The sequence below is a fragment of the Oncorhynchus kisutch genome, linkage group LG12, assembly GCF_002021735.2.
Source record: "Oncorhynchus kisutch isolate 150728-3 linkage group LG12, Okis_V2, whole genome shotgun sequence".
Classification (NCBI taxonomy): domain Eukaryota; kingdom Metazoa; phylum Chordata; class Actinopteri; order Salmoniformes; family Salmonidae; genus Oncorhynchus; species Oncorhynchus kisutch.
This window is the reverse complement of record NC_034185.2, coordinates 54,109,509-54,132,969: the sequence shown is the minus strand read 5'-3', so window position 1 is coordinate 54,132,969 and position 23,461 is coordinate 54,109,509. Positions and strand designations below refer to the sequence as shown.

Below are 23,461 nucleotides of genomic sequence, written 5' to 3'. Positions count from 1 at the left end.
ACAAGTGAGGGGATCATAGCTTTAAGGGATCATAGCTTTAACCTGGATTCACCTGGTCAGTCTATTTTAATGGAATGAGCAGGTGTCCTTAATGTTTTGTATATCAACTGCTACATAAAATAAGAAATTAATTTCTATATGCAGCAATACCTTGATGACCTTAAAGTAGGTGTTTGAATGTGTACATTACGTCGGTGTATTGTACACTGTGTCCGTGTACTTTATATACTTTCATGTTTGTTGTCTGTGCATAGACTCACGTTTTCCCTCCGTCAGGAAGGAATTCGTTATTCTATTTCATAACACTCGGCCACGCCACAACACGGCTGCGCTACCATCTTTAAACGGCGTCCGTTTGCCGTCCGTGATTCCCTCCGACCCTGGTCTCTCTCTCCCAGTGTCCTTGATCCAACCAGAGCCATGAAATAAAGATCAAAGGCTTCTCCTCTCCCTCTCTCTCCTCTCCCTCTCTCTCCTCTCCCTCTCTCTCCTCTCCCTCTCTCTCCGCCCGCTCTCTCTCCCCCTCTACTCCACACCTTGTTGCCTCGTACACGCACGCACCGCACCTCGCTCCAGCACAGATAAAACACCCCCTGTGAGTTGATGGACAGGTCCAGTCTGTTTGATCCACTGTTAGGCCTCATCAGCAGCACCCTGCTATGGTGAAGCGGTGCTGATCATAAGAAACTGAGGAAAGTAACAAAGTCAAAACAAGACTGCATGTTGTAAAACTTGTTCTTTATTTTGTACTTATCAGACCACATATTTTTTTTCTAAAGCCTAAAACTACCCCCTAGCTGTAGGCTACCCAATGAACTGACACACTGCCGCTAGCATTAGTTCCTGTTGTTATTAGCCAAGCGATTACCAGAACACCACGTGTGCCGCCCAAGCCCTCTCCCCTCCATCACCATATCCTCAGGCCTGATATTAAACCCCAGTGTTTTGGATCAAACTGAAAACACAACCCCACTGGCTACATCACACAACCCAAAATCCACACAGCAGCACCCTTGGCCACTTTCTCTTCCCGTCTCTCTCTATCTCTCATTCTATCTATCTCTCATTCAGCCTACCATGGATGCCCCACAGCCAATCAGAAACGGTTCCTGTCATGCTCTAGCCAATCATTGCCAGTCTCTGGGCAGGGGTGGGCAGAGTGGGCCAGGGCCTGTGGGTAGTGGTACAGGGTGTGTGTTTGTTCCAATGTCCCTCAGGAGACAGGGCATGGCAGAGCACAGAGGTAAGCTCCGTACATCTTGGGGGGAGCTTAGTATAACAACATTCCTTTATATCCCCACAATATTCCCAAAACATCCCACAATATTCCCAAAACATCCCCATATATTCCCAAAACATCCCCATATATCCCCACAATACTCCCAAAACATCCCCATATATCCCCACAATACTCCCAAAACATCCCCATATATCCCCACAATATTCCCAAAACATCCCCATATATTCCCAAAACATCCCCATATATCCCCACAATACTCCCAAAACATCCCCATATATCCCCACAATATTCCCAAAACATCCCCATATATTCCCAAAACATCCCCATATATCCCCACAATATTCCCAAAACATCCCCATATATCCCCACAATATTCCCAAAACATCCCCATATATCCCCAAAACATCCCCATATATTCCCACAATATTCCCAAAACATCCCCATATATCCCCACAATATTCCCAAAACATCCCCATATATTCCCAAAACATCCCCACAATACTCCCAAAACATCCCCATATATCCCCACAATACTCCCAAAACATCCCCATATATCCCCACAATATTCCCAAAACATCCCCATATATCCCCACAATATTCCCGAAACATCCCCATATATTCCCGAAACATCCCCATATATCCCCACAATATTCCCAAAACATTTCAATCGTGTTCATTTCATTTCTATAGTATATTCAGTGCTTTTAGTGGAAAGAAAAAGCTGCCAAAAATAATTTCAGGTGCCAGCACTCATTTTAATTTGACTATACCAGGGTTGATATTCTAGAGTGAATATTCAGTAATAAATTTGAGGTGCCCATTACTGGCCCAATTCATGCACTAAGTATATGGAGCAGAAAGGAACTTGAGACAGGGACAATGTCAAGGCACCAGACCTGAGAGAATAGAATGATTGATTAACACGCTGCAATTGCATTGATTTGGTAGCTATTTCCTTTACTGCCGGAGGGGAATACTTGATGATAATGAGAGCAGTAATTAAAAATGTGTGTATTCACACAGATAAATACATTGTTGAGACGGATGATGATAACACTAATGATACTGTTACTTAGTAATTATTATAATATTATTTAAGTTGTAAATATAATGTAATAGTATATATTATATACAATATTATAGCATGATTTAAAAGCATTTAATGTCATTTTTTAAATAATGATGAATTGAATAAATATAATATAATCATATAATAATCATAATAATAATCATAATAATAATCATATAATCATAAGTATTACAATAAGTATAGCTAGTAATCAGAACAATATGAATGTTATAATTTATAAGTGTTTTTATCACATTGCTAAGAGTGTTATTACTTTATAATATTTAAGTTATGTCTCTATGAATATGCAGACAATCAAGTAGCTGTAATTATTATTTTAATTGTCCGCAATTTTTATTGTTAGCTACAAAAGTAATGATTTAGATTATCACATCTTTTTTTTTATCTAGAAATTAAGAAATTATTTGTATATTTTTAGTTTTTGTATACAGATAATTGTATATAACCTGGTTGTATATAAACCAGGTTATATATATTGTATATATATAATTGTATATAACCTGGTCTGTATTTATTGATAGAGGCTATTTCAGAATAGCAGTGGTTTGAAGTACTGCACTTTATACTAGGTGCAGATGTTTTTTACATATTTGTTGCTTTGAAAACTACACCTACGGCTGATCCCATTTAACTCCCTTTGTCTTTAAACTGTTTTTTCAAATCAGCACCCAGTTGTGTGTTACTGGTGGGGGAGGCGTCATGTTCTTAACTGTGTGGTGACACACACATGCATCTCTCCATCTCCCACGCTGTGTGATCCTATGAAACCCTTTTGAGAAAGTGAGAGAACGAGAGCGAACGAGAGAGAGAATATCTATTTCACTTGCTTTGGCCATGGAAACATACTGTGTGATTCCCATGCCAATAAGGCCCTTTGAATTGAATGAGAGAGAGGTGCAAGCTCAGGCAACACCTACCCAGGGTGCCCCACACCAATAACACCCTCATCACCCCAGCCCTAACCCCCAGCACCATACACCTGCGCTAACACCATTTATCAATTCCAAACGACCATCATTACCAGATAAAAACCTGCCCTCGGTCCCAGCACCACATAAATGAACATTCCAATGATCAAAAGCCCGTAATCATGACAACAGGAGCAGCTGTGGTATCAACCCACTTAAACCCTGCTACGTTTCCTTCAGATCACTTTCTCACAGAGGTGAAAATCATCTGAGAAATACAATATTCAAAGCCTGTATTAATTACACATTTTTGGTGAAATGCTAATGCTGTTTGTATGTGTGTTTGTGTGTGTGTGTGTGTGTGTGTGTGTGTGTGTGTGTGTGTGTGTGTGTGTGTGTGTGTGTGTGTGTGTGTGTGTGTGTGTGTGTGTGTGTGTGTGTGTGTGTGTGCGCGTGCGGTGTTTAATTCTGCGAGAAGCGTGAATATTATTTTTTGGGGTCTAATTTTAAAGCATTGAGTGTTTATTTCCTGGCTGCAAAGCTGGTTAGCCTTGGGACGAGGATTAACAGGAAGTGGTGTTGAGTTAAAATGAAAAACAACATTGGCCTGAATTTGTTCTATGAAAGAGAGAGTGTAGAGAGTTTGTAACTCTTTGATTTGATTTTCCTGTGGTGATCATCTGGTCAAGTGAAACTCTTGGGCCCTACAAGCCATTCAGAGTGTTACGTTGATCCCTCAGCCACGTTTGCAACAACCCAAATCATATTCCCTCCACATATAAGATGTTATGTGATAATACTTTGCAGATTAAATATGCGCCACCTCCATTTTTGGCATTTTTGGCCAACCTACAAAGTTCATAACAAGACTGTAAAACATTTTCCAACACCTTGACCAACATGGAAGTTCAGAAATGACACAAATGTACAAAAGGCTACGTGTATAAGCTTTATCCAACAGCAGCAATTTGCTTATTTTTCGTCAATCTTCCAGTCAACACAATGACACACGACTTTGACACAACAACTAAACTAATCTCCCACCCTTCCTCCCCCTCCCTCTCCCCCCATGCAGGCATCCTGTACAAGGGCAACGGGGAGAACGTGTTCATCTCCCAGCAGCCCCCAGTGATCAGCAGCATCATGGGTAACGGCCGGCGCCGCAGCATCTCGTGCCCCAGCTGTAACGGCCAGGCGGAGGGCAACAAGCTGCTGGCCCCCGTGGCGCTGGCCTGTGGCGCCGACGGGAGCCTCTTCGTCGGGGACTTCAACTACATCAGACGGATCTTCCCCTCTGGGAACGTCACTAGTGTCATGGAGCTCAGGTAAGCATGGAGAGAGGGGGGGAAAACAGCCTATGATGGGATACAGAGATGTTATGGAGAGCACACACACACACACACACAGCCTCTCCTCTAACCTGGTCTGTAGGACATTTTAGCCCTGTTATGAACACTCACTGCTCATAAATTACCTTCTCACATTTTCCCCTGAGGAAATATATCCATTGTCTCTCTCAATCTCTCTCTAATTCAAATTCAAATTAAGACTTTATTGGCATGAAATACAGTTTGTTGATATTGCCAAAGCTGTATAGTGGTAGGCTACAGCATTTCAGTAAATACAGTACAATGCAATGAGGATGATGAATAATAACTAATGATCATGTACAGAAGTACAACACTAGTTCTCTCTCTCTCTCTCTCTCTCTCTCTCTCTCTCTCTATCTCTCTCACACAGTTACTCTCTCTCTCTCTCACACAGTTTCTCTCTCTCTCTCTCTCTCTCACGCACTCTTTGTCTCTCTCTCTCTCTCTCTCTCTCTCTCTCTCTCTCTCTCTCTCTCTCTCTCTCTCTCTCTCTCAGCACACAGTAATGTACCCAGGCTTAACTCAATTTCATTATTGGCTTGGTGGATAATGCCCAGTCCTGTAAATGAAATTGACTAATTCGAAAAAGTGTGTGTGTGTGCACGCGTGCTTGTGCACATGTGTATTATAAATGAAAAGTCACTCCGCAGCGTTGGCATATACAGTAATACCAGCCTCCTGGCTAGTCACCGGAGGTGCTAACGTTGTTGTTTAGGCCCTGCCTCTTCATTGTCTGGAACACAATCAATAGGCCATTATGAGCCTGTTACCCTGGAGCACAAGTGTGGAACACTAATGCTAGCTCCCAGGTGAATCATTCATGGTTTCCTTCTCTCTGGTTAAGACTTGTGGCAGGAGGGGGGAAACTGCTGCTTAGAGCTGCCACTGCTCAACAACTGTGACAGCTGTGTGTTTGTGTGTGTGTGGGGGGGGGGGTCTAACGCTCTGACTGTATATATGTAATGTATGTTAATGTGTCTTTGTGTATGAGTATTTGTGTACAGCTCTGAGTGAGTGAGTGAGTGAGTGAGTGAGTGAGTGAGTGTGTGTGTGTGTGTGTGTGTGTGTGTGTGTGTGTGTGTGTGTGTGTGTGTGTGTGTGTGTCTTTGTGTGTGTTCTCCATCCTGACTAACCAACACTCTTCTGTTATCTCTCTCTTTCTGTGTGTTCTCCATCCTGACTAATAAACACTCTTCTGTTAACTCTCTCTTTCTGTGTGTTCTCCATCCTGACTAATAAACACTCTTCTGTTATCTCTTTTTTCTCTCTTTCTTGTTCCCTTCTGCTTCTGCTCCTCTAAGAAATAAAGATTTCAGACATAGGTAAGCCTCAGTAACAATATAACCATGTACCACAGATCCATACCAGTCTTGTTTCCCTCTCTCTCTCTGTCCCCTGTGTAAACCGTAGTGGCAGCTCGTCCATAGCTCTCTTTACATAAAGGCTTTGGAGGGATTTCAGAATCATTCTAGCGGATTGGCCGACATCAGCTCTCAGCGAATCGGACTCCTTTATCTACCTACAAACCCGCTGGAACCATCCAGAACCCCCTAGTCATTTGTGAAGAACATTGTAAAAGACAACTTAACACTTTTATAAACCGCTAACTAACAACAACAGCATTTTGAAGGGTTTTGAGTTCTGTATTGTACGGTTGGGGCCCTTTGAATCAACTGGAGTGAGGACAAGACCCAGGGTCAAGTCTAAATGGAGAGGAGAGGAGGAACTATGGTGCTGTTCAGAGGAGGGAAGAGAGGAGGAACTATGGTGCTGTTCAGAGGAGAGAGGAGAGGAGGAACTATGGTGCTGTTCAGAGGAGGGGGGAGAGGAGGAACTATGGTGCTGTTCAGAGGAGGGAGGAGAGGAGGAACTATGGTGCTGTTCAGAGGAGAGGAGGAACTATGGTGCTGTTCAGAGGAGAGGAGAGGGGCAACTATGGTGCTGTTCAGATGAGGGAGGAGAGGAGGAACTATGGTGCTGTTCAGAGGAGAGGAGAGGGGGAACTATGGTGCTGTTCAGAGGAGAGAGGAGAGGAGAGAGGGAACTATGGTGCTGTTCAGAGGAGAGAGGAGGAACTGGTGCTGTTCAGAGGAGAGAGGAGAGAAGGGACTATGGTGCTGTTGAGAGGAGAGGAGGAACTATGGTGCTGTTCAGAGGAGAGAGGAGAGGAGGAACTATGGTGGTGCTCAGAGGAGAGAGAAGAGGAGAGGAGGAACTATGGTGGTGCTCAGAGGAGAGAGAAGAGGAGAGGAGGAACTATGGTGGTGCTCAGAGGAGAGAGAAGAGGAGAGGAGGAACTATGGTGGTGCTCAGAGGAGAGAGAAGAGGAGAGGTGCTCTCTGTGTTTCTAACTATAAAAAGGAGAGGGGTGGGATATCTGGAAAATGATCAGAGGAGATGAAGAACATTCCTTCATGTTGATAATGTAGCCAAGGGGAATAACTGGGCCTGGGAATATAGTTTCAGTAATGGTGAAAATAGAAACACATCCCCAGCTTACTCCTTTTTTTTTTACCTTTATATAACTAGGCAAGTCAGTTAAGAACAAATTCTTATTTTCAATGACGGAGGAACAGTGGGTTAACTGCCCCCCCCCCCCCCCCCCCCCCCCACACACACACACACACACACACACAGTTAAGTTAAGACTTGTATTATTGCCTGTTTTCCGTCAAGCTTTGTAAACTGAAGGAGTATCCAAAAACACACACACATTAACACACACATTTTATATCATTCAATGTTGTTTGTCTTTTGAGGTGCAGCTTATTATTATCTGTGTTTGCCTCTGTGTAAATCCTCCTTGTCTTTATCCCTCAGCAACAAAGAAACACCTGCCTCGTGTCATATTTGTTAAAGAAATGTAAAGATTCACCTCAATATGAAGGAGTGGGGGTGTCTGTCTCCCTGATGTTTTACTCCTGCTCAAAGCGACACTCTTTCGTAACCGTTCTCGCTCTGACTGAGTAATCGCTGACGACAGATTCATATTCAAAGCCAAGCCTCTGCGTTCGCTACTTCCCAGAATGTTTTCCTGTCTACTTTTACCTGGAAGTGAAGTGGGCACTAGGAGAACAGTGGAGGGTCCGTCAGAGCAAAGTGCAAAGACAGTCAAATGCTCCAAAAGTAGACCTTCCTCCAATGTAAAAATATATATATATATATATTCTTCTGTTTATCTTGGATCCCCTGGGCTGAAGCCTGAAGTGCACATGTTTTCTCCCTGCATAAACCAGACATATTGCTCAAAGGGCTTTATTGACATGGGAAACAAATGTTTACATTGCCAAAGTAAGTGAAATAGATAGTAAACAAAATTGAAATTAACAATAAAAATTGAACAGTAAACATTACACTCACAGAAGTTCCAAAAGAATAAAGACATTACAAATGTCATATTATGTTTATATACAGTGTCTCTCTCTGTATCTCTCGGTCTCTCTCCCTCTCGATCTCTCTAGTGATGAGTGTGTCAGTAGAAACAGCCAGCCTGTCCTTGGCGTGAGGTGTCTGGGTCCTTCCCCCTATTTTAAGCCGTCTTAATTGACGCCTGTTGATCAGTTGTTGACTTTCATCAACCCCTATGACAACCGCCAGCGCCCAGCTCACCAAGCAGGCGATGATGGAGCGAATGTGACAGGTTACTGGGCATCATTAGGAGCGCGTCAGACGATAGTGATCGGCAGTCGCATCGCGTTAGGTTCACCCCGGCTGAGGCCATATGCCACTGTGGAACCGTGTGCCCCCTCCTCTAACACCTCTAGTATGATGTGCCACAGGCACAAAATGGACGCTGCCCTCTCATCCTCCCTCTGGTCTTTCACAACACGAATGTAGCAGCCTGATCCCCTCTGTCATTTTCAGTGTCCTTTTGTGTTCATTTGTTTAATTTCCTTGCCGGGTGGTTCGGTATCTCTATGTGAAGTGTGGATGTCAAGTTGTAGTGTGAGTTCTGTGGGGTCACTATTTCACTGTCCCGAACTGTCGCCTCTTGCTCCACTTTGGTTTCCGTAGCAACAACCCGGCCCACAGGTACTACCTGGCGACGGACCCGGTTACGGGGCAGCTGTACGTGTCAGACACCAACTCCCGCCGTATCTACCGTCCCAAGGTCCTGACGGGCACCAAGGAGCTGATCCAGAACGGAGAGGTGGTGGCGGGTACCGGGGAGCAGTGTCCCCCCTTCGACGAGGCACGCTGCGGGGACGGGGGAAAGGCCACAGAGGCCCTCCTCATGGGGCCCAAAGGTAGGGTGTCAGAGGAATAAACACACACACACTGCCACAATTGGTGAAAATTGGTACAGACAAAATTATTGACATAATACATTCACAGAGAAACACACAACTACACAGGACATTGTGCAGACACCAACAAAAATGCACACACACACACACACATATTATATGGTCTGGTAATATAATTCATGCACAGTTCCCTGTAGAGAAAAACAGACCAACCCTTGGTAAAAGGCACTCTTCCCCCGCAAGCTTCCGTCCCCATTATACTTCCATTATGCTACCATTATGCTACCATTATGCTACCATGGCATTAGAACACAACCACACAGACTCAGACTGACAGAAACTTCCCACATACTGTTGGACTGTAGCATCGCTTAGTATGGCCTCCAACACTCTGCTTCATACAATCTGTCAGTCTGTCTGTCCCGCCGCACCAGCCAGCCCCCATAAAACCTGTCTGTAACCCACAGGTATGACTATCACACACACACACACCGGCGATAATGAGGTGAGAGGTGGCTGAGCAGTAGCTGGGAGATTTTGGCAGGCACAAGCTTTTACTCTGGATTTTAATGGAGAGACACACATACACACATTATCTCTCTCTCGCTCACACACACACACACACACAGCTTCCTGTTAAACCGCAGTTAGAGAGCGAGTCGGAAGACCATTAGTAGGGCGGGAACGTGTGAGAGAAGGGAAGAGAGAGTAGAGAAATGCAAATAAATGTTAGCGAGCCATCGCTAGCAGCAGATGGCTTCGAGAGAGAGAGGGATGGAGAGAAAAGAGAGCGAGAGTGTTTTCATTTCCAACATGCCGCCTCTCAGCCTTGCCACTCCTCTCCTATTCTCCCTTCTTTTCATCCCACCCTCTCCACTCAGCATCTCTTAACACCTCCTCCCTCTCTTCTCTCTTCTCTCCTCCCTCCCTCTTCCTCCTCTCATCCCATCCTCCTCTCCTCTTCCTCCTCTCATCCCATCCTCCTCCCCTCTTCATCTGTCTCTCCTTTGATTAGCTTGCAGGTCATGGTGGAATGCGGCAAGGGGTTTTAACACCCCTCCTCTCCCATTCCTTCTATCTGTCCTCCCCACCCCTCTTTCCCTTCACCCTCCTCCTTCCCCCTCCCTACAGGATCAGCAGTGGAGCAGGTGAACACACCGCCTCTGGAGCTCGAACCCTCCTCCCCCTCCCCCCTCCTCCTCCCCCTCCTCCTCCCCCCCTCCTCCTCCCCCTCCCTACAGGATCAGCAGTGGAGCAGGTGAACACACCGCCTCAGGAGCTCGAACCCTCCTCCCCCTCCCCCCTCCTCCCCCCCTCCTCCTCCCCCCCTCCTCCTCCCCCTCCCTACAGGATCAGCAGTGGAGCAGGTGAACACACCGCCTCAGGAGCTCGAACCCTCCTCAGACACACACACAGGAGAAAAGGGGGAGAGAAGTTGCTTTTAGCCGCTGTTGTCGCAACCATAGCAACAGTCGGTTTCTCATCCATTTGGATGTGAAGTGAAGATGAACTAACCCTCCTCCCCCTCCTCCTCCCCCTCCCCCCCTCCTCCTCCCCCTCCCCCCTCCTCCTCCCCCTCCCTACAGGATCAGCAGTGGAGCAGGTGAACACACCGCCTCAGGAGCTCGAACCCTCCTCAGATACACACACAGGAGAAAAGGGGGAGAGAAGTTGCTTTTAGCCGCTGTTGTCGCAACCATAGCAACAGTCGGTTTCTCATCCATTTGGATGTGAAGTGAAGATGAACTAACCCCCTGCTCCTCCCTCCCTCCCATCCCTCCTTCCATCCTTCCCAGCCACCAGAAACATGGGTTCTTTCTTCCCTTCCTCCTCTCTTCTAGGCTCCCGTCCCCCAAATATTCTATTGTTCTTATTTTGGGGTGGTTTTAAAATGCAGAGACGGTGCTGAAAATTGATTATTTTCCCTCCTCCCTTCCTCTTCTGCCCTGTGAAATAATTCACTACTAGACATCAAAATGTGAATTATTCACAGGGTGCTTCCTTCTGCAGTGACCTGAAAAATGCCCAAGCCACACTCATACACACACACACTCATACACACGAACACGTTGTACATACACAGGCTGGCAGGTGCTGTGTGCGCGCGCATGCGTGTGCATGGGTGTGTGTGTGTGTATGTGCGTATAGTATGTCTGTGTGAATGTGCACGTAACCCTCTTTGCTTCTACTCCATGTATTACGGTAGATGGGAACAAGTACATCTACTTCTACTAAATCTCCTTCCTTTCCCTCTGTCCCGCTACTCCAGGTATTACGGTAGATAAGAACGGGTACATCTACTTCTACTAAATCTCCTTCCTTTCCCTCTGTCCCGCTACTCCAGGTATTACGGTAGATAAGAACGGGTACATCTACTTCGTAGACGGAACCATGATCAGGAAGGTGGATCGTAACGGGATCATCTCCACCCTGTTGGGCTCCAACGACCTCAACTCAGCACGACCCCTGACCTGTGACACCAGCATGCACATCAGACAGGTGGGTCACATGCACACAGGGACATCCACCTGAACACGAACACACACCAAACCCCCAGTGTTTGCTGGACTCACTTTATCTTAATGGCGGCCCTGAGTCATCGTTCAGAGCCATACATATACAAACATGGTTCTGTCACCCTTACTATATAAAGCACTCTGAAACCATCAAAGTGCTAATTTGGCAATATATACTCAGTCCATATAGACTCTGTGTTGTAGATGGTGTGACTGGCTAGTATTGACAGGGGTGTTGTCTCATCTGAGAGAACCAGCCAGTGTGTGTTGTGTTCTCCCCTACTGAGTGGCCGTGCCCCCTATTAAAGGCCTTAAGCTCCCCCTGCTGGCCGCTCGCTATACCCCAAACCTGCCCCCAGTCAACCGACACAGCTGAACTCTACCCTATGGCGTAGGGTACAGGGCCAGGGTTGGGGACGATTCCATTTCAATTCAACCAATTCAGGAAGTAAACTGAAATTACACAATGAGAAAAGTTTCATTTTGACTATAAAACTTCAATTAATAGCCTGGGTGTTTATTTGCTTAAACAACTAAAAACAGCAGGTGCTTATTGGAGACATGCTTTCATTTGAGTCTATTTCCTTAGTGCACACAGCTTTTGCTCATTTGCACATTTCCTGCACTAATGTGTTATCAACTACACACTGTGTCACGTTTCTTTGGTCTCATTATACCTAAAAAGTTCAAGACTTTTCCTTATGCATTTTCGTCGGTTCTGCCGATTTCTAGGGCTCTGTACTCTCAAAGCTCTTGACTGTTTTTGTGCTTGTCAGTTAGCTAGCAGTTCTCAGCTGTTAGCAGCCAATGGCTAGCAGTTTCTTATTGGCAATATAAGTTGATGATTATCATAATTTTTCGAGTCATTACTGAATTATCCAATGTAACGAATCAAACATTAAACCTTGTAAACAATTCATGGTTATTCATGGTAACCTCATAAACAATTCATGGTTATTCATGGTAACCTCATAAACAATTCATGGTTATTCATGGTAACCTCATAAACAATTCATGGTTATTCATGGTAACCTCATAAACAATTCATGGTAATTCATGGTAACCTCATAAACAATTCATGGTAATTCATGGTAATTCATGGTAACCTCATAAACAATTCATGGTAATTCATGGTATCTCATAAACAATTCATGGTAATTCATGGTAACCTCATAAACAATTCATGGTAATTCATGGTAATTCATGGTAACCTCATAAGCAATTCATGGTAATTCATGGTATCTCATAAACAATTCATGGTAATTCATGGTAACCTCATAAACAATTCATGGTAATTCATGGTAATTCATGGTAACCTCATAAACAATTCACGGTAATTCATGGTATCTCATAAACAATTCATGGTAATTCATGGTAACCTCATAAACAATTCATGGTAATTCATGGTAATTCATGGTAACCTCATAAGCAATTCATTCAGACCCGGCGTTTCTTTGAACCAGGCTTGTATTTGCTGAAATGTGTGCAGTTGCTCAGCTATTAAAAGGGACAGGTTATAATTTGAAACTCAGCGTCTAATTGAAGTTCTACAGTTGTTCACTTCCTGAATTGCCAAATTGAAATGGAACTGACCCCAACCCCAGACAGCACTATGGCCCTCAGCCTCAGCTCATTCTAAGGGCCAAATCCAACTCCAGATATTTCAGGGTCCAGTTTGGATCTCACTTTATTGTTGAAAGACAGGAATCATCTGAGGATTATGAGGGAATAGGATGTGTCAATCATAATACTGTTCCTGAAAGTGGCCTCCCCTATTGGAGGTCTTACTAGGCGCTTCTCCTGGATTATCCAATCAGAATGGGCTATTTTGAGCTTTAGGGAAGCACTGAAGTGGGTTATCTTGAGTGATAGGCTACTAATGGTGCTGTCTAGATGGTGGTAGTTTCGTTGATGTTTGTTGCCAAACTGAGAGCCCAAGAGAATGTCAGTTTTCTGACTGACAGTACATTGACAGTGTTCTGAACTAATGTAATGCATAACCAGTGTGGGCAAGTCAGGTATTTGGTGTGTTGTCTCTGAGTCCCCTGTGCCTTCCACTGCTAGCTAGATCAGAGTGTGTGTGTGTGTGTGCGTGTGTGTGTGTGTGTGTGTGTGTGTGTGTGTGTGTGTGTGTGTGTGTGTGTGTGTGTGTGTGTGTGTGTGTGTGTGTGTGTGTGTGTGTGTGTGTGTGTGTGTGTGTGTGTGTGTGTGTGTGCGTGCGTGTGCGTGCCCTGAGCTATCCCTATATCAGTCCTCGCTATACCTCACTTCCTCCGATTCCCCGTCTCTCAAAACAGACTGTTAAATCCCAGAGACAGATTCGCTCAGATCATTTCTCTCCATCCCTCTCTTCCTTTCTTCTTTGGACTCACTCCTCCTCCTTCCCATCCTCTTCTCCTCTGCACGGTCACAATCACAGAGCGAGGGAGAGAGTCCCCAGTGACAAAGAGAGAGAGAAACACAGAGTTGAGTTATTCAGAGAGGAACATATATGCAGTACCCTTGTGTCCAGGGGGGAAGAATGGGGAAGAGACACAGTGTAGCGCAGCCAGCCAGGGAGGGAGAAGAAGTCTGCCCGCGTCCCAAATGGCACCTTATTCCCTAGATAGTGCATTAAATAGGGAACAGGGTGCCATTCGGGAAGCAGCCTTGGACTCAATGGAGCAAAAACAAACCGAAGACAGCTCTGTGTCAGTTAAAACAGGCAGCAGAAACACATCCACGTGTTACACTGCAACTTCCAACCACTGTCACCTCAACATGGCGGGGGTATGAAATAAAATGTTCCCATACACATACTGTACTGTAGAGAGGTGAGTCCCCGACATCTCTTGCCTCAGTGCTTTCAAGGCTATAACACTCTCTCTCTCTCCAGCTCTCTCTCTCCAGCTCTCTCTCTCCAACAATCTCTCTCCAGCTCTCTCTCTCCAGCTCTCTCTCTCCAGCTCTCTCTCTCCAACTCTCTCTCTCCAGCTCTCTCTCTCCAACTCTCTCTCTCCAGCTCTCTCTCTCCAGCTCTCTCTCTCCAGCTCTCTCTCCAACTCTCTCTCTCCAACTCTCTCTCTCCAGCTCTCTCTCTCCAACTCTCTCTCTCCAGCTCTCTCTCTCCAACAATCTCTCTCCAGCTCTCTCTCTCCAGCTCTCTCTCTCCAGCTCTCTCTCTCCAACTCTCTCTCTCCAGCTCTCTCTCTCCAACTCTCTCTCTCCAGCTCTCTCTCTCCAACTCTCTCTCTCCAACTCTCTCTCTCCAGCTTTCTCTCTCCAACTCTCTTTCTCCAGCTCTCTCTCTCCAACTCTCTCTCTCCAGCTCTCTCTCTCCAGCTCTCTCTCTCCAACTCTCTCTCTCCAGCTCTCTCTCTCCAGCTCTCTCTCTCCAACTCTCTCTCTCCAGCTCTCTCTCTCCAACTCTCTCTCTCCAGCTCTCTCTCTCCAGCTCTCTCTCTCCAACTCTCTCTCTCCAGCTCTCTCTCTCCAACTCTCTCTCTCCAGCTCTCTCTGATGTTTTTGTGCATCTGATTAGACAGGAACGCTCTGTTGTCATTTCATTTTCCTCAACTTTCCTCCACTTCCATTTCCACAGGGGGGAAAAGCAGGGTTAAGTATTTGTAGCACTTTGAGAGGCGAAGTAAGAAACACAGTCTGTCTTCCAGTCACTGCATGGTACCAAATAGTGGCTCTTTATAGTGCAGCTTTAGCCATGTATAATGTATGGCCTGTAACTGGCAGGGAAGAGCTTTCATGTGGTCAAGCAGAAGGCTAAAAGCGTCATTACCTTTTAATGGTCCTCTGCTGAGGTGCTTAACCTGCCAGGTCGCTTAGGGTCGGGGGTGGGGTGAAGACGACAGGTCCCTAAACTACCGCTGTGCCCGGAGCTCTACAACACTAATGGTGCAGAAGTGTGTGTGTTTTGGGGGGTCGTGCTGGGGGGCGGGAGTGTGTGTGTTCTCTTCATATCATCTTTACCATCACATTTTGTCCGCCTGCATACCCTGCTCCTCTACAGGTAGAAAGAGAATGAGAGAGAAGTCTCGTTTAGACAATAAAACTTTAACGTTTACGTCTCTCTTTCTCTCTCCTCTTTGTTTTGCCAGCAGAGAGTTGCTTCCCTCAGGCGATGAGGGAACGCATCAATTCGCAGTGTTTGTGTGTGTGTGTGTGTGTGTGTGTGTGTGTGTGTGTGTGTGTGTGTGTGTGTGTGTGTTTGTCTTAAAATATAGTAAATGACCCGGTGGCTGATTTAAATTGAATCAGAGTGAAGCACACAATGTATAAGTCCTGAGAAGTAAAGGATCCTTCTTCATCAGTGTCACAGCCAGACGCTCAGAGGGGGAGGAGGGGAGAGAGGGGGGTAGAGGAGTGGGAGGAGGGGGGAGAGGGGTGGAAGGAGGAGGTAGAGGGGTGGAAGGACGGGGTAGAGAGGTGGAAGGAGGGGGTAGAGGGGGGTAGAGGAGTGGAAGGAGGGGGTAGAGGAGTGGAAGGAGGGGGTAGAGGGGTGGAAGGAGTGGGTAGAGGGGGGTAGAGGAGTGGAAAGAGGGGGTAGAGGGGTGGAAGGAGGGGGTAGAGGGGTAGAAGGAGGGGGTAGAGTGGGACCGGAGGTGTGCAAAGCAGCACTAGACTCACATCTCATCTGTTCTGTGTTTGTGGGTTGATTTGTTTGTTTCTGTCATCTTTACGGAACGTTTGCAGATAGTTTTCACCCCTTCAGGCTAATAAAGGTTCTGGTTGATTTATTTTTCTTCTCCTTTAAGTGGATGTAAATTGTTTAGTGTTTTTGGGTCTGTAATGTCTTTTTGGTTACGTGTCAGACCCCAGCTGTCACCCTTGGCGTTGGATAATGAGGATCCTAATAAATCAAATCAAATCTCTGCTCTGCTGTAGGTTCGTCTGGAGTGGCCCACAGCTCTGGCCATCAACCCCATGGATAATTCCATCTATGTCCTGGACAACAACGTGGTGCTGCAGATCACTGAGAACAGACAGGTGACCATCACACTCCCACATAGAAACACTTCTATTACATACACAAATACGTTCATGCTGGTAGTGGGAACAATGCATGATGGGTAAGGCGAGATGGAAGGATGCACCGACCCATTGGGGCTGAATAAGCCTTGGCCAAGATACTGGCCGCCTCTTTGACTAGTGTTGTTGCTGTGTCCCAACAGGTGCGCATCGTGGCGGGACGCCCCATGCACTGCCAGGTGCCGGGTATAGAATACACGCTGGGCAAGCGGGCGGTGCAGACCATGCTGGAGGGAGCTGCCGCCATCGCCCTCTCCTACAGTGGCGTGCTCTACATCGCCGAGACTGATGAGAAGAAGATACACCGCATCCGCCAGGTCATATAGTCCTGTAATATAGTACAATGATATGTCATGAGATGCAAACGAAGAGGGGAAAAAGACCAAGAACAACGAACTGTTGTATTTGCCGTTCATGCTGGCACTGTTTTTGCAGATGGTGCCTATTTTGAATACCTTTCAATGATTGTTAAGTCCTTGTTTCACCCTCGTTGCACTGATTGTAAGCATTCTGCTAAATGATTCAACTTTACATGTAAATGTAGGTGTCCACGGACGGCGAGATCACACCCTTGGCCGGAGCTCTGTCCGACTGCGACTGCAAGAACGACGCCAACTGCGACTGCTACCAGACGGGCGACGGCTACGCCAAAGACGCCCGCCTCAACTCGCCCTCCTCGCTGGTCGTCTCGCCCGACGGTACGCTCTACGTGGCCGACCTGGGCAACATCCGCATCCGCGCCGTCCGCCGCAACCAACCGCCGTCGGGCTCCGCCGTGTCCGGCCCGGGCTCCTTCGAGGTGGCCTCGCCGTCGTCCCAGGAGCTCTACGTGTTTGATTCCAACGGAACCCACCAGTTCACCATGTCTCTCGTCACCGGGGACTACAAGTACAACTTCAGCTATAGCAACGAGGAGGACGTTACAGCCGTGACGGATAGTAGTGGCAACACCTTGAGGATCCGCCGCGACCCCAACCGGATGCCGGTGCGGATCGTTGCCCCGGACAACCAGGTGATCTGGCTGACAATCGGGACCAATGGCGGGTTGAAGACACTGACAGCCCAGGGACAGGAGCTGGTGCTGTTCACCTACCACGGCAACAGTGGGCTGCTCGCCACCAAGACCATACAGATAGGATGGACCACCTTCTATGAGTAAGTAGTACTTACTGACCAGCAAAGACTTGGGGCTCCATTCTGACTGACTGACTGACTGACTATCTGACTGACTATCTGACTGACTATCTCACTAACTATCTGACTGACTATCTGACTGACTATCTGACTGACTATCTGACTGACTGACTGACTATCTGACTGACTATCTGACTGACTGACTGACTATCTGACTGACTATCTGACTGACTGACTGACTATCTGACTGACTATCTGACTGACTGACTGACTATCTGACTGACTGACTGACTATCTGACTGACTATCTAACTGACTATCTGACTGGCTGACTGACTATCTGACTGACTGATTGCCTATCTGACTATCTGACTGACTATCTGATTGACTGACTATCTGATTGACTGACTATCTGATTGACTGACTATCTGATTGACTGACTATCTGATTGACTGACTATCTGATTGACTGACTATCTGATTGACTGACTATCTGACTGATTATCTGATTGACTATCTGACTGACTATCTGACTGACTATCTGACTTGACTATCTGAATGGCTATCTGAATGAATATCTGAATGAATATCTGATTGACTATCTGACTATCTAACTGGCTATCTGACTGGCTATCTGACTGGCTATCTGACTGGCTATCTGACTATCTGACTGACTATCTGACTGACTATTTGACTATCTGACTGACTATCTGATTGACTGACTATCTGATTGACTGACTATCTGATTGACTGACTATCTGATTGACTATCTGGTTGACTGACTATCTGATTGACTGACTATATGATTGACTATCTGACTGATTATCTGATTGACTATCTGACTGACTATCTGACTATCCGATCGACTATCTAACTGACTACCTGACTGACGGGCTATCTGACTGACTATCTGACTGGCTATCTGAATGACTATCTGACTGACTATCTGACCTGCTATCTGCCTGGCTATCTGCCTGACTATATGACTGACTATCTGACTTGGCTATCTGAATTACTATCTGACTGGCTATCTGACTGGCTATATGACTGACTATCTGACTGACTATCTGACTGATTCTATGACGGACTATCTAACTGACTATATGACTGACTATATGACTGACTATATGACTGACTATCTAACTGACTATATGACTGACTATCTGACTTGGCTATCTGAATGGCTATCTGAATGACTATATGACTGACTATCTGACTGACTATCTGACTGACTATCTGACCTGCTATCTGCCTGGCTATCTGCCTGACTATATGACTGACTATCTGACTTGGCTATCTGAATTACTATCTGACTGGCTATCTGACTGGCTATCCGACTGACTATATGACTGACTATCTGACTGACTATCTGACTGATTCTATGACTGACTATCTAACTGACTATATGACTGACTATATGACTGACTATATGACTGAATATCTAACTGACTATATGACTGACTATCTAACTGACTATATGACTGACTATTTGAATGACTATCTGACTGCCCCACTGTTTTTTTTGAGAACGCTGCTATAAGAGAAGTATATCTCCCTCTGATGTACCCTCAGACTGTGTAAGGAAGTGTCAGTGTCCCCATTTTTGTGAGTGTCCCTTGTCCCTTAAGTCCTAACTCTTACAACACAAAGATGTCCTTCATCATCCTATATCTTCTAGTGATTGGCTGTGTGTATACTATAAAGCCAGCAGCCATCTTTTCTGCACTTCCATCTGATCAGTATTAGTAAGGCAGGGGCTGAACAATGCCTTCTCAGCAAAACCCTGTCACATACACACATACACACACACACTCCCTCCCATACATACACACACACCACACAACTCAGGGGAAATCTTTATATAAAACTTTCCGTTCCGTTTCACCTTGTGCTTGCACCACGTTCCAACACATGGAGGAATAGTTGTAAATTATGCAGTGTGTGTGTGTGTGTCATGCTTGGAGGGGAGCTCATCTGGGAGCCACACCCACTGTCACCATGGAGGAAATATGTAAAAATGGAGGGAGAGAGGGAAAGAGAGAACAGAGGGAGGAGAGAGAAGAGTGCGAGACAGAGAGAGTCATAAAGTGCTTGTTACTCCCAGAGCAGACATACACCAGCAGACACAGGGCTGTCACTACATCTCTCGCTAAATGTGATAGTAGGCTAGCACGCACGCACACACACACACACGCGCGCACACATACACACACACACACACACTCACACACACACACACACACACACACACACACACACACACACACACCACACACACACACACACACACACACACACACACACACACACATACACACACACACACACACACACTCACACACACACACACATACATACACACACACACACACACACACACACGCTGACACTGCCTCCAGGCACCAAAATAGACCTCCAGCCATAATGGGACAGCAGAGGCCCTAGTCAGCTAGGCCAGTGTGATCATTCAGCTTCTATAGCCCCAAACTTTTACCACAGAGCCCTTGCCAAAAAGACTGCCTCTGAGTCTGAACCCAAACCCTGACCCCAATCCCCTCGTACAAACCAGCAGCCTTAAATACATGTACAAAAACAAACAACAATCTTTCTCTCAGATATAGGAGGGACACTTCAAAACAAACAAATCTGTTCCATGTAGTGAATCTGTTATTCAGTGTGTTTGTATGGGCTAATACCAGTAAAGATAAACATGTATATTTTTGGGGATACTTCAAGGGGTCTTAAAATTTAAAATCAAATAGCTAAATGTTTCTTTCTTTTCATTCTTAAAACAATTCCATATATATTTCCTCTTTTTCTCCCCTCTCTCTCTCTCCCTCTGTCTTCTCCCCTCTCTCTCTCCCTCTGTCTTCTCCCCTCTCTCTCTCTCTCCCCTCTGTCTTCTCCCCTCTCTCTCTCTCTCTTCTCTCTCCCTCTGTCTTCTCCCCTCTCTCTCTCTCCCTCTGTCTTCTCCCCTCTCTCTCTCTCTCCCTCTGTCTTCTCCCTCTCTCTCTCTCTCTCTCTCTCTCTCTCTCTCTCTCTCTCTCTCTCCCTCTTCTCTCCCCTCTCTCTCTCTCTCTCTCTCTCTCTCCCTCTGTCTTCTCCCCTCTCTCTCTCTCTCCCTCTGTCTTCTCCCTCTCTCTCTCTCTCTCTCCCTCTGTCTTCTCCCCTCTCTCTCTCTCCCTCTGTCTTCTCCCCTCTCTCTCTCTCTCCCTCTGTCTTCTCCCCTCTCTCTCTCTCTCCCTCTGTCTTCTCCCCTCTCTCTCTCTCTCCTCTGTCTTCTCCCCTCTCGTTTCGCTCTGCTTTCTCCCCTCTCTCTCCCTCTTTCTTCTCCCCTCCCACTCTCTGTCTTTTCCCCCTCTTTCTCTGTCTTCTCTCCTCTCTCTCTCTTCTCCCCTCTCTCTCCCTTTCTCTGTCTTCTCCCCCTCGCTCTCCCCTCTCTCTGTCTTCTCTCCTCTCTCTCTCTTCTCCCCTCTCTCTGTCTTCTCTCCTCTCTCTCTCTCTTCTCCCCTCTCTCTCTCTTCACTCCTCTCTCTCTTCTCCCCTCTCTCTGTCTTCTTTCCTCTCTCTCTCTTCTCTCCTCTCTCTGTCTTCTCTCCTCTCTCTCTCTTCTCCCCTCTCTCTCTCTCTCCCTCTGTCTTCTCCCCTCTCTCTCTCTCTCTCTCCCTCTGTCTTCTCCCCTCTATCTCTCTCTCCCTCTGTCTTCTCCCCTCTCGTTCCCTCTGCTTTCTCCCCTCTCTCTCCCTCTTTCTTCTCCCCTCCCACTCTCTGTCTTTTCCCCTCTTTCTCTGTCTTCTCTCCTCTCTCTCTCTTCTCCCCTCTCTCTCCCTTTCTCTGTCTTCTCTCCTCTCTCTCTCTCTTCTCCCCTCTCTCTCCCTCTCTCTATCTTCTCTCTTCTCTATCTCTATGTCTTCTCTCCTCTCTCTATCTTCTCTCCTCTCTATCTCTCTGTCTTCTCTCCTCTCTCTCTCTCTCTCTCTGTCTGTCTTCTCCCCTCCCACTCTCTGTCTTTTCCCCTCTTTCTCTGTCTTCTCTCCTCTCTCTCTCTTCTCCCCTCTCTCTCCCTTTCTCTGTCTTCTCTCCTCTCTCTCTCTCTTCTCCCCTCGCTCTCCCTCTCTCTGTCTTCTCTCCTCTCTCTCTCTTCTCCCCTCTCTCTGTCTTCTCTCCCCTCTCTCTGTCTTCTCTCCTCTCTCTCTCTCTTCTCCCCTCTCTCTCTTCACTCCTCTCTCTCTTCTCCCCTCTCTCTGTCTTCTTTCCTCTCTCTCTCTTCTCTCCTCTCTCTGTCTTCTCTCCTCTCTCTCTCTTCTCCCCTCTCTCTCTATCCCTCTCTCTGTCTTCTCTCTCTTCTCCCCTCTCTCTCCCTCTCTCTATCTTCTCTCCTCTCTATCTCTATGTCTTCTCTCCTCTCTCTATCTTCTCTCCTCTCTATCTCTCTGTCTTCTCTCCTCTCTCTATCTTCTCTCCTCTCTCTCTCTCTCTCTCTCTCTCTCTCTCTCTCTCTCTGTCTGTCTTCTCCCCTCTCTCTCCCTCTCTCTTTCTCTTCTTCCCCTATCTTTCTTTCTTTCTTTCTCCCTCCCCTCCAGTTATGACAGTGAAGGTCGTCTAACCAACGTGACGTTCCCTACGGGGGTGGTGACCAACCTGCACGGGGACATGACCGGGGCCATCACGGTGGACATTGAGACGTCTGGCCGCGACGAGGACGTCAGCATCACCACTAACCTCTCCTCCATCGACTCCTTCTACACTCTGGTCCAGGGTAAGTAGAGGTGGGGAGGTGTGTGTGTGTGTGTGTGTGTGTGTGAGTGTGTGTGTCTCAACTTTGTGAATACCAGTCATGAATTTTAATGAGCCACATTGATAACCAACAGCATTGATTAGTCGAACGTCAACACAATACTAATGACTTCACCAATTACTCAATGGGCATTAATCCCTGATCCCCTTTCATTATTAAAGAGGTCATAAAATAAAGACAGCTCAGAGATCAATATACTTAATCATACAACAGTAGCTGTCTGTTTGTAGACAGAGGAGTGGAGTGGAGAGGAGAAGAGAGGACAGGGGAGGAGAAGAGAAGAGGAGAAGAGAGGAGATAAAATAAGAGGAGAAGAGAGGAGATAAAATAAGAGGAGAAGAGAGGAAATGATAGGAGAGGCAAGGAGACGAAATGATAGGAGAGGCAAGGAGAGGAAATGACAGGAGAGGAGGAGAGCAGAGGAGAGGAAAGGACAGGAGAGGAGGAGAGCAGAGGAGAGCAGAGGAGAGGAGATGAGAGGAAAGGACAGGAGAGGAGGAGAGCAGAGGAGAGGAAAGGAAAGGAGAGGAGAGGATAGGAGGAGAGAGGAGAGGAAAGGACAGGAGAGGAGGAGAGGAGAGGAAAGGATAGAATAGGAGGAGAAAGGAGAGGAGGAGAGCAGAGGAGATGAGAGGAGGAGAGCAAAGGAGAGGAGAGGAAATGACAGGAGAGGAGGAGAGAGGAGAGGATAGGAGAGGAGAGGAAAGGATAGGAGGAGAAAGGAGAGGAGAGGATAGGAGGAGAAAGGAGAGGAGGAGTACAGAGGAGAGGAGATGAGAGGAAAGGACAGGACAGGAGAGGAAAGGACAGCAGAGGAGGAGAGGAGAGGAAAGGATAGAATAGGAGGGGAGATGAGAGCAGAGGAGATGAGAGGAGGAGAGCAAAGGAGAGGAGAGGAAAGGACAGGAGAGGAAATGAGATTAGAGGAAAGGAGAGGAGAGGAGGAGAGCAGATGATAGGAAAGGAGAGGAGATAGGAGGAGAGCAGAGGAGAGTTGATGAGAGGAGAGGAGAGGAAAGGACAGGAGAGGAGGAAAGGAGAGGAGAGGAAAGGATAGAATAGGAGGGGAGGTGAGAGGAGAGGAGGAGAGCAGAGGAGATGAGAGGAGGAGAGCAAAGGAGAGGAAAGGACAGGAGAT

The 23,461-nt window shown here is 46.6% G+C and overlaps 1 protein-coding gene across 1 annotated transcript in view; it reads left to right on the top strand.

Moving 5' to 3' along the window:
* Nucleotides 1–23,461, top strand: part of tenm3 (teneurin transmembrane protein 3) — a 380,000-nt gene that overhangs the window by 338,474 nt on the left and 18,065 nt on the right. Inside the window, exons 23-30 of the mRNA XM_031836697.1 lie at nucleotides 4,314–4,563; nucleotides 5,910–5,930; nucleotides 8,623–8,855; nucleotides 11,200–11,354; nucleotides 16,250–16,351; nucleotides 16,537–16,710; nucleotides 16,938–17,548; nucleotides 22,109–22,284. Of these exons, the coding sequence (XP_031692557.1) occupies nucleotides 4,314–4,563; nucleotides 5,910–5,930; nucleotides 8,623–8,855; nucleotides 11,200–11,354; nucleotides 16,250–16,351; nucleotides 16,537–16,710; nucleotides 16,938–17,548; nucleotides 22,109–22,284 (1,722 nt within the window). The remainder of the gene's footprint in view (nucleotides 1–4,313; nucleotides 4,564–5,909; nucleotides 5,931–8,622; nucleotides 8,856–11,199; nucleotides 11,355–16,249; nucleotides 16,352–16,536; nucleotides 16,711–16,937; nucleotides 17,549–22,108; nucleotides 22,285–23,461) is intronic.